We start from the raw sequence: 14082 nt of genomic DNA on the forward strand, positions 1-14082 counted from the left end.
AAAAAAAATGCGTGCCGGAAAATAGAATTTTACATGATTATATTTTTGAAATAATTGCCTCGCCACGGTTTTACCCTTTAAACTTCTTACTTTCATTGAAATGCAAGGTACTATGATTACTATGTTAGTACATAGTAATCATAGTGCCTTGCGATATGTATGTACTTTTACAGGCTATATACGAGTACGCTCCCTATAGAGTCGTGAGCTAGAAGCGGCGGCGCGTGACTAAACATCAGAGCTAAGGCTGTTCGTCCACTTGTCTCTATTTGCATATTTATAGCTTCCTCTCCAACCGCCTGAGATACGGGTTTGCGTGTTGCTGTAGTTCAAATATTCATTTCTTTGAATGATTGTAAACTAGTGGTAGTGTTTGTGCAAGATGGGACACTCCGACAATACCGATTGTCAAATGTGTGGCGAAGAGGATGAGACAGTAACACACCTAATGTGTGATTGTCACGCCCTCGCCTGACAAAGAATTAATGACTTTGGAGAAAGCTATCTGGAACCAAAAGAAATCAAAAGGCTACACATAAGCTCCATCATCCGGCACATGGAGATGGTCAAAAAAGCTCTTGCAGGCAACTACACAAAAGATCCCTATGGGTCGAAGTGTATTCGCAAGGGCCCTCGAAAATTAGAAGTCAAGATAAGATAACTTTGTGCATTATACTTTTGTAGATGTGGTAGGTAAACTTGCCTTAATGCTGTTGCCAAGCGTGCCGGTAAGCGGGTGCAGGTGCTGAGATAAGTAATAAACACTAAGCGTTCGTTTTGCACACAAGGATTTATTGTTTATTACGGCACACAGAAGAAACAGTTAGCACAATACACACAGTCAATAAAGAATAGAAGGAGAAAGAGCGAAAGCGAAAAGAAAGCAAACTATCTAACACAATGCAAGCGGAATGCAGTTCGGCTCGGAAGCACAGTAAAGCGCATGCGTCTCGCGTCGCGGTCTCAGAGATACTGAGTGCGCCTGCGGCGGCGGGCGCAATACATCGCTGTCAGCGCTGCAGCCGAAGGCCGCCCGTTAGACCGTTGCGTACGGCGCACAGCGCTTACAGCGGGACTCGATCAATTTACACCAGGACGAAGTGCATACCAACTAGAAATCTAATAACAAAATCTGTCGCTCTGTCCGCGAGTAATTTAAATACATATTTATATTGAGATTTTAGATCTAGAGTATTATTTAACTACTTATTTATTTATATATAATGTAATCTTAATATTAGTTATAAATTATTATAACTATACAAAATTATACATAATAATTATTATTTTCGGAATGAATTAAGGAAATTTACACACAATAAATTACCAATTCTTAATAATAAATTACAAATTATAGATTGGATCGATTCCGACCCCACATCACCCCCCTCCAGAGACCGTCAAGGGCGATAGAGAAAAAAAAATGTTAATAATAATCTGGAATACGCACTGCACGTCCTGACTTTGTCCTTTTTACTGTGTTTTCAGTCTCTGGAGTAGGTTGAGTAGGTGGGACAGGAATAGGTACATTGGGCGTATCAGCCAGTATGTATGCAGGTTTAATACGATCTATGGACACTGTTACACTTTTGCCTTTCACACGCAACTTAAACACTTTTTCACCTCTGTCGAGCACTTCATACGGACCAGTATACGCTGGCTGCAGTGGTGGATGACTCGTATCATCTCTGAGCAGCACGTGACTGGCAGTTTTGAGGTCTTTATATATGAAGACTCGTCTGTTGTTCGTATGGCGTGACGCCGGCACTGGAGTGAGATTATGGGCAAACTTACGCAGGCGTGCGACATAATCCGTCACATCAATGGTGTCATCGGGCGTCTTGGCGTGTAGTAACTCTCCCGGCAATCTCAGTGGCTCCCCATACACGAGCTCAGCGGTCGAAGCGTTGAGATCTTCCTTGTACGCACTACGTATACCGAGCAGGACCAAAGGTAATGTGTCTACCCAGTTGCTAGTCGCGTGGCAGGTAATAGCAGCTTTCAACTGGCGGTGGAAGCGTTCCACGAGCCCATTGCACGCCGCGTGGTAAGCTGTTGTGCGGCGATGCTGGAATCCGGCGAGCTCAGACAGATGTTTGAACAGGCAGCTCTCGAACTGTCTGCCACGATCTGTTACGATCTCGTTAGGGCAGCCGAACCGTGATATCCAGCCGTGTAGAAGTCCTCGAGCTACGGCTTCTGCTGTGATCTCTTGTAGAGGTACCACCTCAGGCCAACGTGTATATCGATCGACAGCTGTGAGGCAGTATTTGAATCCTTGAGATACTGGCAAGGGGCCTATGAGGTCTATATGGATGTGCATAAATCTCGCTCTTGGAAGTCTGTATGTCCCAAGTGGCGCAGAAACGTGGCGAGTGACCTTGGCTCTCTGGCATGACAAACAGGTACGTGTCCATTCGCGGCAATCTTTATTGATACCTGGCCAAACATACCGGTCTGTGACGAGCTTTATGGATGCATTAGCACCAGGGTGGCTAAGGGAGTGCAAGCTCTGGAAGACTTGTCTGCGCAACTCCTTCGTGACATAAGGCCTGAGTGTCTGGTCACTTTCGTTGCAATACAGTTCGGCCTGAATACCTGGCAACTTGAACTTCCTCAAGCGTAGCGAAGTGTCACTATGTAGGAGCTCCTGCAACTCTGCATCTCTCGACTGGGATTGCGCTAGCTTCTCCAGATCGATCGGCTGTGTGACTTCCTCAACGCGCGACAGGGTGTCTGCCACCACGTTGTCTTTCCCAGAGATGTGTCGTATGTCAGTTGTGAATTGCGCTATGAAGTCCAAATGCCTGAACTGTCTAGGTGAGCAGTTATCCTTGCGTGAGTTAAAGGCGAAGCAGATGGGCTTGTGGTCCGTGTAGATTGTAAAGTCCCTGGCCTCGACCATATGCCTGAAGTATTTGAGCGCTTCGTATATGGCCAGGAGCTCACGGTCGTACGGTGAGTACTTACGTTGCGCGGGGCTCAATTTTCTGGAGAAGAACGCCAGGGGCTGCCATTCCTCGTCGATATACTGCTGAAGCGCGCCGCCCATGGCGGTATCAGAAGCGTCTGTGACAATGGCCAGCTTAGCGTGACTATTCGGATGCGCCAGCAACGCAGCCTGACATAAGCTGTCCTTACATCGAGTAAAAGCCTCGTATTCTTCGGCGTTAAAATTGACGGGATGAGAAGGCTTTACGGATCCTGTTAAAAGTGCATGAAGCGGAGCCTGACACGCTGCTGCCCCAGGGATAAATCTGCGGTAAAAATTAACCATCCCTAAGAATCTGCGCAGTTCCCTCACATTCTTTGGGACCGGGAAGTCTTTGATGGCCTCGACCTTGGAAGGGAGGGGCTTGGTACCTCGGGCTGAAATGCTGTAGCCCAAGAACGTTACCTCCGACGCACCGAAGACACATTTGGAAGTGTTAATCACCATCCCGTACTCCTGGAATTTGGCAAACAACTGGTGCAGGTGCTCCTTGTGAGTTACTTCGTCTTTGGAGTATACCAAGAAGTCATCTAAATAGGCATAACAAAAATCCAGTCCCCTTACCATCTCGTCCACAAACCGTTGGAACGTCTGGCCAGCGTTCCTGAGCCCGAACGTCATATACGGGAACTCGTAGAGGCCAAACGGTGTGGTAATTGAGGTCTTCTGGATGTCTTCTGGGTTCACAGGGATCTGGTGGTACGCCTTCTCAAGGTCGATGGTGGAGAAAATCTGGCAACCAGAAATACTGTGAGCAAAATCATGTATATGACGAATAGGATATTTATCCGGAATAGTCCTTGCATTTAACATTCGGTAGTCACCGCAAGGCCTCCAGCCGTTGTTCTTCTTAGGGGCTAAGTGCAGGGGTGACGACCAAGGTGACTCTGAAGGTCTGGCTGTTCCATTTTGAAGCATCGCGGAGAACTCGTCTTTAGCAATTTTTAATTTATCCGGGGCCAACCGTCGAGGAGAGCAAGACACAGGAGGCCCTGGAGTAGTCCTTATAAAATGGAGGACGTTATGCTTGGGAACCCGATGCACGCCAGATGGGCGAGTAATGTCGGGGTATTCAAGTAGTATGCGATGATAATCTGACTCACCCGACACCACTTTGACTGAAGAAATTTCGTCCGTCGAACATCCAGGCAAAGCCACGGTATACAAGCTAGTCGTCCTGTCGATCAGCTGTTTATTCTTGCAGTCAGGAAGAAGGTCGTAATATGCTAGGAAGTCGACGCCGATTATTGGCTTCGTCACATCCGCAACAATAAACTTCCAAGCAAAGTCGCGGCGCAAGCCTAGGTTCAGCACTAAGTGTAGGTAACCATAAGTTATTATTGGTGAGCCGTTCGCTGCAGCTAACTGATAGTTGGTTGGTTGTCGCCGATATTTAAGTTGTGACCTTGGGAAGACACAGACGTCGCTACCAGTATCCACGAGAAACTGTATCTTCGTCGATTGGTCAGTAACAAATAAGCGACCAGGGCTAGGGCAAACGGCGGTCGCCATTAACGAGTGCCCCTTTCGTTTCCCGCCTGATAGTCGCACGGTTTTACGCACTTTGTTGCCTTCTCACCGAACTTCGCATGATACCAACACTCAGGAAACTTTTGGTAATTTGACCGCGACCTCTGAGAGCTGGAGCGGGTGCGGGACTTGCTCGATGCACGAGATCTCGATCGCGACGGCCTGTCACTATTGAGCTGACTTTTGAGCGCTTTCATGTCCTTGGTCAACTCACTCACTTGCCGCATGAGAATAGCCATTTGAGGATCAGGCGCTGATGCTGCTGCTACTTGAGGAGTTGCTACGTCGTGAACACGGTCGGCCAACTCGGCGAGCTCTTCAATTGGGTCATTGGGCTTCGATGCGATCACGAATTGCAAGTTGCTTGGTAGGCGAGACGTCCAGATAGATAAAAGAAATTCATCAGGTATATTCGGCCCGGCCAAATGACGTAGGTGGCGGAGAAACTGGGAAGGTTTTCTATCGCCTAACTCTTCCTGGCTAAGTAGCTGCTTTACCTTCTTTTGCCGCGATACCGAGAGTCTTTTGATGAGCTCCTCTTTTATTTTCTTGTATTTGTCGGTAGCTGGTGGCGAAACAATTATATCCTCTACCTCAGCGGCGTACTGCGAATCGAGCTGCGCGACGATGTAATTGTACTTGGTTGCATCCGCAGTAATATTCGAAACACTAAATTGCGATTCCATTTGAGCGAACCATACTGCAGGTTTCTCCGGCCAAAACACAGGCACTTTCACACCGATGCGGTAAATTTCCGTTGATATGCCGCCATCTTGAGTAGTGTTTCTTTGTTTGCTCGGCCCAGGCTTCTCCGGACCGTTATTCTCAGTATCGCTCATTTTCAATGTTCCACGGGGTCACCAATGTAGATGTGGTAGGTAAACTTGCCTTAATGCTGTTGCCAAGCGTGCCGGTAAGCGGGTGCAGGTGCTGAGATAAGTAATAAACACTAAGCGTTCGTTTTGCACACAAGGATTTATTGTTTATTACGGCACACAGAAGAAACAGTTAGCACAATACACACAGTCAATAAAGAATAGAAGGAGAAAGAGCGAAAGCGAAAAGAAAGCAAACTATCTAACACAATGCAAGCGGAATGCAGTTCGGCTCGGAAGCACAGTAAAGCGCATGCGTCTCGCGTCGCGGTCTCAGAGATACTGAGTGCGCCTGCGGCGGCGGGCGCAATACATCGCTGTCAGCGCTGCAGCCGAAGGCCGCCCGTTAGACCGTTGCGTACGGCGCACAGCGCTTACAGCGGGACTCGATCAATTTACACCAGGACGAAGTGCATACCAACTAGAAATCTAATAACAAAATCTGTCGCTCTGTCCGCGAGTAATTTAAATACATATTTATATTGAGATTTTAGATCTAGAGTATTATTTAACTACTTATTTATTTATATATAATGTAATCTTAATATTAGTTATAAATTATTATAACTATACAAAATTATACATAATAATTATTATTTTCGGAATGAATTAAGGAAATTTACACACAATAAATTACCAATTCTTAATAATAAATTACAAATTATAGATTGGATCGATTCCGACCCCACACTTTAAAAGTATGATTGCGTTTAAAAACCTTTGTCGATAAGACATGTGTATGTACTGTCTGTCTTACACACTTATCAGTACCTACGTGACAGATGTCTATCCCCAACGATAAACCATAAAACATGAGCTTCATGTACGTGCCAGGTCGTTTTCGTAATGACAGATTAAGATTTTTGACGTGGGAAAAAATGTTGACATCGAATTTTACAGAGGTCTAAAATATAACATAACTTATACTATATCTCAAATCTCAGATGGTGTGTAGAAAGGAGCTTAGATATGAATTGCTTAACTTAAACTATATTTTTTAACTTATATACCTTGGTTCCGCTTATAAGTAAAGCCCAATGAGGGTGAAACTAAAACATAATGTATGCGATACCACAACACCGCGTTACCACATAATAATTTCACCGCACGATACTGCAATACGAACGGCATTTCTACAGAGTTAAGTCATTTTCCATTTAAAAGGCATTTCAATCAAACAATACAAGAGATTCAGTAATGTTATTAAGTGGAACCACAACAATACGTCGTTACTGCATTCGGAGAAGAAACATAAACGCATCTTGAGAAATGCAAACATATTCGAGACAATAGTGGACGCTGGGCGAGATGAAGAGATGAAGACTTACCGGTACTTGTTTACTAATAATTCGGTGAAATGTGAAATCGGATGGAAGCCTCGATTGCAAAAATGCATTTAAAAGTAAGACAATGGCTGCATGAAATATTTATCTGAATTGGCTATTGTTAATGAAAACTTAAATGAAGTAGTTTTTGCAACTTTTAGAATTGCACACTAGTTGGAGATGATATGAGATTAGAAAATAGCTATGATCCACCCATATTAGATATGATATTTCCGGGATTCGAACTAGAGGCCTTTAGTTTAAATACATCTCACTGCTGAGTGGGTACAGACCTTGCACAGCTGCTATGCCCTGCATAAAAATTGTATGCAAAGGTGCCAAGCGAAGAGTACCTATTGCTAACCGGAAATGTTTGAAGCTCTTATTGTAACATTATCATCTGTTTAATACACAAGTATTATAAAAATACTTGATTACTGCAAGTGGATTCTAATTACAGCCCCTTTGCCCAACATTAGGGAATGCATTTACAACATGATTCCGTGTAAGATTTAATCCAGACCCAAGCAATTCTTATTCTTTGTACAAGATAAGACAAATAAGCTTTACATAGAAATCATCCACGAACAAATACACGTGATCATTACTCGTTCTATCATTAGACATGGGTACATACATATTGAAACCAGGACGTCTAATTTTCAGCTTAATAACGTAGTATCGGTTCTTTTGGCGTCAATGTGTGTATAGTGATTGGCAGACATTAGACAAAGGCTTTACGTAAATCTGCAGGAAACAGATGCACTTCCCTCAGTCCCCTACAATCAATCGCAATTAACTTTCACGTCTGCCCGTCTGGTTCCGCAATTACGGAATCAATGGGTTATTGATAGCATCTAGATTACTTCGATCTAGTTGTTTTGCTACATGTTGCTTCATTAGCTCTATGCCGGCAGACTAATGTAAGACTGAAGTAGGTAAATATATGTTTTATTCATCTTAACTTTCAAGAACATACATTTAATGCACCTATGGTGAGTACTTAACATTGTTTTATTTTATCGTAGCCAAGGTTTAGCTTAGGTGTTACAAACATACTTATTATGTACATGTATAAAAAATTGCAGGAGATAATTTGAGCACAAGAGAAACAAAAGAAAACCAGCTTAGTAGTAGAACATAGATTTTTGCTAAAGGACAAAGACCCGCGACAAGTCTTGGTAACATGTCAAGTGACTTCGCTCGAAATCTCTTGACACAGCGGGTGACATCGCACGACGCACGTATGTGGGAATTTTCAGAAAATAGTTCTCAATTAGCGTGAGTTGTTAAGAAAAGTTAATCGCTATCAGTTTTGTAAAGACAATTAAGCATAAAATCTTTATGGAAATCATAAGTTTTTATTGAAATTTAATTTTCTGAAAACTCCCATGTGTGAGTAAGTGACAACACAGCCTTACGCAAAAGCTCAGGCAAAAACAGCTTTTACAACACCAAAAGAAACGTACCTTGTTTAACAGAGACGTATTTGTCGTTCAACGCAGCCACGAACGCCGCTTGAGGCAAGCTATCCTCCAGAGAGAACAACTCGTCGCGGGTGACAGCGGTGGAGCGCGTCTTCAAGACGGCCTTGGAGCCGATTGGGGCGAGGTAGGCGCCGGTGCCGTCGCGGAGCGCCAGCGCTCCCGCGTGGTATTCGGCGCTGAACAGGCAGGCGGGGGTACAACTATCCAGGAGCTGTTAAAAAGAGAGGTAGTACATTTCAATGCAATGATGGTACCTACTATCAGAGGCCGAAGGCTAGCTCATTTCTGCTATGTAGGTACTTCCTGAAAACTTACTTACATTGTGTGGAGTTTAGCGCATCTTGCAAGTTTAAAGTACGTTGTTTTTTACTTTGAATAAAGATTGGAAAAGAGGAGAAAGTATCTGAATGAACGTCAGCCCATTAACAATAGCTTAGAACTCATATGCTTAACTGAGAGTTTGCATTAGAAACAGACGACCTAGTTATTGGTAAGTTTTTCTTTAGCTGCAATACAGTTCATAACATAACGACGCCATATGCTTATGCGATGAGTTAATCTTGTATTGTAAGTTGCATCTTGTAAACTAATGTAGTCCCATGGGAAGAAAACAATAAACAGCTTGTTAACATTCTATCGTTTGCCGCGTTCGTGCTACGCATCGTTTACGCCTTGGGTTATCAACAGCAATGTAATTGATATGATTAAAAACTCCATTGTTTTCATCATTAGAAGATTCTTAAGAGTATAATTGACAAATGGAAACCAGATAAATCATAAATGTGCTTTATGTATGTAAAACGGATATGTTCGGTGTAAATGTAAATTATGTGTAACTGACACGCGCCTACTACACTAGCAAAAAAGCGTAGGTCAGGCAAGATTCTCTTTGTAGGTTGGTTGGAATGGAAGTTTTACATATATGTCAAATCAAAATCGCTTGGACAGGTCTCCACGAAAAACTAGCGTCTTGATACCTGAAAGATAACATTAAACTAAGGGGAGACCTTTCAGTGACGTTTGAAATTAATGATATTTTTTTAATTCCAGAAATAATTTTTCATGTGTAAAATTAAACTAGTAATTATCTAAAATCATACAACTAATACAAAATCAATAAAACAGTAAAAATTAAAACTTAGTTATTAGGCGTTTATGTGTCATATTAATGAAGTGTCGAACTAGATTTAAACAATATTGTTAGCGTCCTGAATTCATTTATTTTCTTTCTTTCTTCTAAAATTTTATGAAATTTATGCATGATGTACACAGAACGCAAAAAATGTATCAAGAAAGAGTAATACTTTTAAGCCAGGCATATTATTTCTTAGATTCATGTAAACAGGCCATTCCTATTACGAGTAAGTCGATTATATCAATTCGAAGAACCAGTATACTGCATTAACACCTTATTCGAGAGAATGAAGTGCGGCCTTTGAGTGGGAAGCATATTTTTCAAATAGAATAGAAGGAGTAGTAAACACTTATCACAAATTTGCATTATTTTGTTGGCGCAACATCGCCCTGACAGTTGACACAGCTGCGCTGGAGTCGACCGAGACGTATTTACACAGTATTGGAGACAATTGCTATGGGTTTCGATGTAAGTGGGACTGAGAGATATCACACAATCGATGTTTGTGTATGTATTACGGTTCAATCGAGGCCGGCTTTGTGGGAAAGTGCTGGTAATGCTAAACTTATGAGGTTGTGACTATGCATATGCGGAAATAATAATGCGGTTCTTATAAGGAGAAAGCAACAAACAAGAGATGATCAATGTTTTTCATAAGAACTATTTGTGAAGTTGATGACATCTTTACTACTTTCACTTTTGTGTCTTATGTTAATGAATTTGGAGATTTAGAGATGACCATGTGGATACCATACCATTATTCGTGTGATCCATGATGACGCGCAGATTTGTCAAATCTAGCCTTAATGACATGTCAATACGAGTCAAGGCATGCGTCGTCGTGAATGACACGATCTATCGTAGAGGACGACATTGGTACGTACGCTACTTTCTCAAGAAATGTATAAATGACTTCACTTAATTGCAGACTAAAACCAAGCCTTTATATCGGATCATTTTCAAAAAAAAGTGTACCCTGGACTTTTTTTAAACCTAACTTACTTTGGGGTTATTTCTACTCAGAATTACGAGCACTGTCGATTTAATAAAAAGTGTCCCACTTTTAACTGTCAGTTTTGTAACGTAACCATACATGTTGTATGATCCGTTAAAAAACTGACTAAAATATGTTGTATGGTAAATTAAGAATAATTAAGGCAAGACGGTACATTTTTTTCTGAAAACCCCCATCAGCGTGTAAGTTTACCTTAAAGCATGTCAATGAGTTGTCATCTCTTTTGAAGAAGCCTATGAAGATACTTCAAGACCCTATGAAGACTAAGAAGTTACTAGATGTCAACAAGTTAAGAAACAAGAAGCCCTCCTCACCTTTCCTCCAGCGCTCAGGTATTTGTTGTTGCAGGTGTGTATGGCGTACTTGCCGCCCTCGTCGGCGCGGAACTCTAGGGTGAAGAGCGTATCCTCGCCCCAGGGTACATTGGCGTCCACATGGATCTCGTCCAGGGTCTCAGAGAGGTGAGCGAAGCGCTTGCGTCCGATGGAGCGGAGGTTCATCTGTAAAAATGGTTTTCGTTAGTTTTTGTCACTGGCATTTTTGAATTGTCTATAAAGATGAGTGAACACAGAGACTGGGAAATAAGGGATAGCCGGCGAAGTAGCTACATAGCAGCCTATTGTCCGTGGCACGAACATAAGGATACTATTTGAGTGCATGTTTGAGAAATAGTTTATTCTGTTCGACGGAGGTAGAGAGCTGCAACTTTGTTTATAGCGCAGCGGGCCGAAGGTGACGCTTTCCAGCCAGAGTGCAGAATAGTACATTTCGATGCTAGTGCGGAAAGTATGTCATTACTTCACGAGTACCAAGATATCTCGAGAGAGTGGCAAGACTCGGGACGAGTGAAGAATGACATTTCCGCACATGTATCGAACGACGTTTTTTAATACAGTTGCGAAAAAATAAGAAAAACAACAAGTACTTTTTTATGCATGTTCAGACAGAAACAATTGTAAATATAAAATATTATACTATTATTACCTAAAGTATCGTTATTTACAATTATTTGAGTATCGTATATTTAAATTGTATGAAAACAATATCGAATGTTGCCTTTGTAAACTTAAAACATTCTTGCAGTAAGAAAAAACGCCTCTGCTTTGACAGGCATTTCGGCAGCTATTCCGTTCCATTCAGACAACTTATTAATTAAGAACGGTTTTCCAATATAAAAAAATTAACGTGTCATAATTATGAAGAGGTAAGTAATAAATTATGAAATATGCTTAATATATTTATTATTTTTACATTAACAGTAGACTTTTAAAGGAAACTAACATTAACACTCATCAATAAGTAGTCATGAATTGGAACAAGTGGAAAAGTAAAAAGCACTTGTTCGCGAAATCAAACTTTCCGCACGCTAAACAGCTACGTAATGTAGCACTTTTTGAGCAACTGTATTAAATAGTACATTACGATACAAGTGCGAAAAATAGGAAATTCGAAACGAGTGGCGATAAATTAAAACACGACCGAAGGGAGTGTTTTAAATCGACACGAGTTAAATAAATATAATAAATAAATAAATATTATAGGACATTATTACACAAATTGACTAAGTCCCACAGTAAGCTCAATAAGGCTTGTGTTGAGGGTACTTAGACAACGATATATATAATATATAAATATTTATAAATACTTAAATACATAGAAAACACCCATGACTCAGGAACAAATATCCATGCTTATCACACGAATAAATGCCCTTACCAGGATTTGAACCCGGGACCATCGGCTTCGTAGGCAGGGTCACTACCCACTAGGCCAAACTGGTCGAGTTGCGAATTACCTATTCGCACATGTATCGTACAACGTTTTACAGTACATATGGCCCTTTAAATGTTCGACACAGTAACGTAATATGCTACTTCTCGCACTAGTGCTATAAAGTAGCCCCATATGTACTGTAAAATATATTTTAAACGTGTTTACCATCACCTGTACGTCCCAAATGCCGTTACAAATGCCGTCCCTTTTTGTGGAAGAGAGTAGAGTTAGTAAGGTAATTAAGGTCTTAAATTTGCTCCTTCCATGATATGGCAATCATTTCATGAAATTATCGGTTGGCAACATGCACCACGAAAAAGTAAAACATGAAGTGATTAATTCTAAAATGGCATTTCGTGAAATGATCACATTCTGGCCACCACATAGACATTTCCTTGGTCGATTCAACATTTTTTGCAAAGATGCGTCTTATTGCGTTTAATTTTTGTTTTTGTCTGCATTAACATTGATTTATAAGTTTTCCGCTGTGTACCTAATACGGATTTAATCATTCAGACTATTCGAAATATTTTTTTTAATTGAATTGAATAGCGAATCGCCGGGCAAATTATAATAACATCTTGTATTAAACAAACTTGATTAAACTTAAGGCGTAACATAATACTTGTAATAAAATAGTCCTCTTATTTTCGTAGACTACGCAATGAATATTTATTATGTTAAGCTTGATGGCTTGAGCATCTCATGTTAGCTAAAAGATAATTATATTCAAGACGCGGAATTTGCTTCTAATAACAGATAATTAATTGACGCTGATTGTCAGCAATTTTAATTAAATGTCAATGCGCAAAAGAAATAGTTATTAAAAACCGACACATGCGTAGTTGTCACGCACTGCCAGGTCTTCACCGACCGCATGTCAGACGGCTGAGACAAGCACGCGTTTCTGTCATTTTTACCGCGAAATGTTAGCTTAAGCTAGCTAAAGGTCGTTGAAGTAGTATTTTTGTATTTGTATAGTTTATATAATTACTTCGCGCATGTTTGAACACATTACTGACGTAGCATAGAATAAAGCGTAAATAATAATATCTGTTAGGTACAGTCAGCTGCAAAAATATGTATTGAAAGAATCGTCTCATAAATATGGTATTACGCTCTTATTACACTGGAATAAGATGCTATGGGACATATTTTTGAGTAAGATCATAATCATAATCATTCTTTATTGCAACCATGGTATAGTATAGACACATACAACATACATGGTACAGTATAGACGATGTACACCCATATTTTTACACTTGACTGTATGTATTAAATCGGCATACCGCATGTTGAATTACATTGTGCGTGTGCACAGGTATTGCAAATTGCACGTCACTGTGATGGAACATGTCATGAAGCTCGCTCCGTTATACAGGCGGTCTAGACAAATTTTATGGCTTAAAAATTGAGCAATAAATGGCGCAGGCGACATATATTGGCACTTAACTGACCAAGCGCAATGGATTTTATTTTACGATGGCTAGAAAACTAAAAAGTTTTCCTTCAATTGATTTTTGTCTTCTATTAAACTAAAGGTTGCAATTTAAACCACACTATATGCATTACATAATATACGCATGGATCCAGAAATAACTACCTAGCAAGCTGGAGAGTGGGAAAATATAGTTAGTAATAATTTAGAATATTGTGTGTACAAGTGCTGTAACATGTAAAGCTGAAGTAGCTCAATATTGATATCCGACAATCCAACGTCTTTTTATTGGATGTGTGTGCCAAGTTATTGTAGAAAAAATATAATATATATAATAGGAAATAAAAAAAGACTTAAAATTAGTACTGGATGGTAGGTGTAAACCCGTCCCAACGTGCCGACATCTGAATCTGATATCGCCTGCGGCTTGCACACGCGAGAGTGTGCATATGATCATTAGATAGATATAGACCGGAGATACGAGAAATGACGTTTAGATGTTCGAGAAC

The 14082-nt window shown here is 40.9% G+C and overlaps 1 protein-coding gene across 1 annotated transcript in view; it reads right to left on the reverse strand.

Moving 5' to 3' along the window:
* The window catches only part of LOC133522037 (protein singed), a 60635-nt gene that overhangs the window by 9117 nt on the left and 37436 nt on the right, over nt 1–14082 (reverse strand). Inside the window, exons 5-6 of the mRNA XM_061857212.1 lie at nt 10674–10859; nt 8192–8420 (exon numbers count right to left, since the gene is read on the reverse strand). Coding sequence (XP_061713196.1) covers nt 8192–8420; nt 10674–10859 — 415 coding nt within the window. The remainder of the gene's footprint in view (nt 1–8191; nt 8421–10673; nt 10860–14082) is intronic.

This window comes from Cydia pomonella, chromosome 10 (assembly GCF_033807575.1).
Source record: "Cydia pomonella isolate Wapato2018A chromosome 10, ilCydPomo1, whole genome shotgun sequence".
NCBI classification, from domain to species: domain Eukaryota; kingdom Metazoa; phylum Arthropoda; class Insecta; order Lepidoptera; family Tortricidae; genus Cydia; species Cydia pomonella.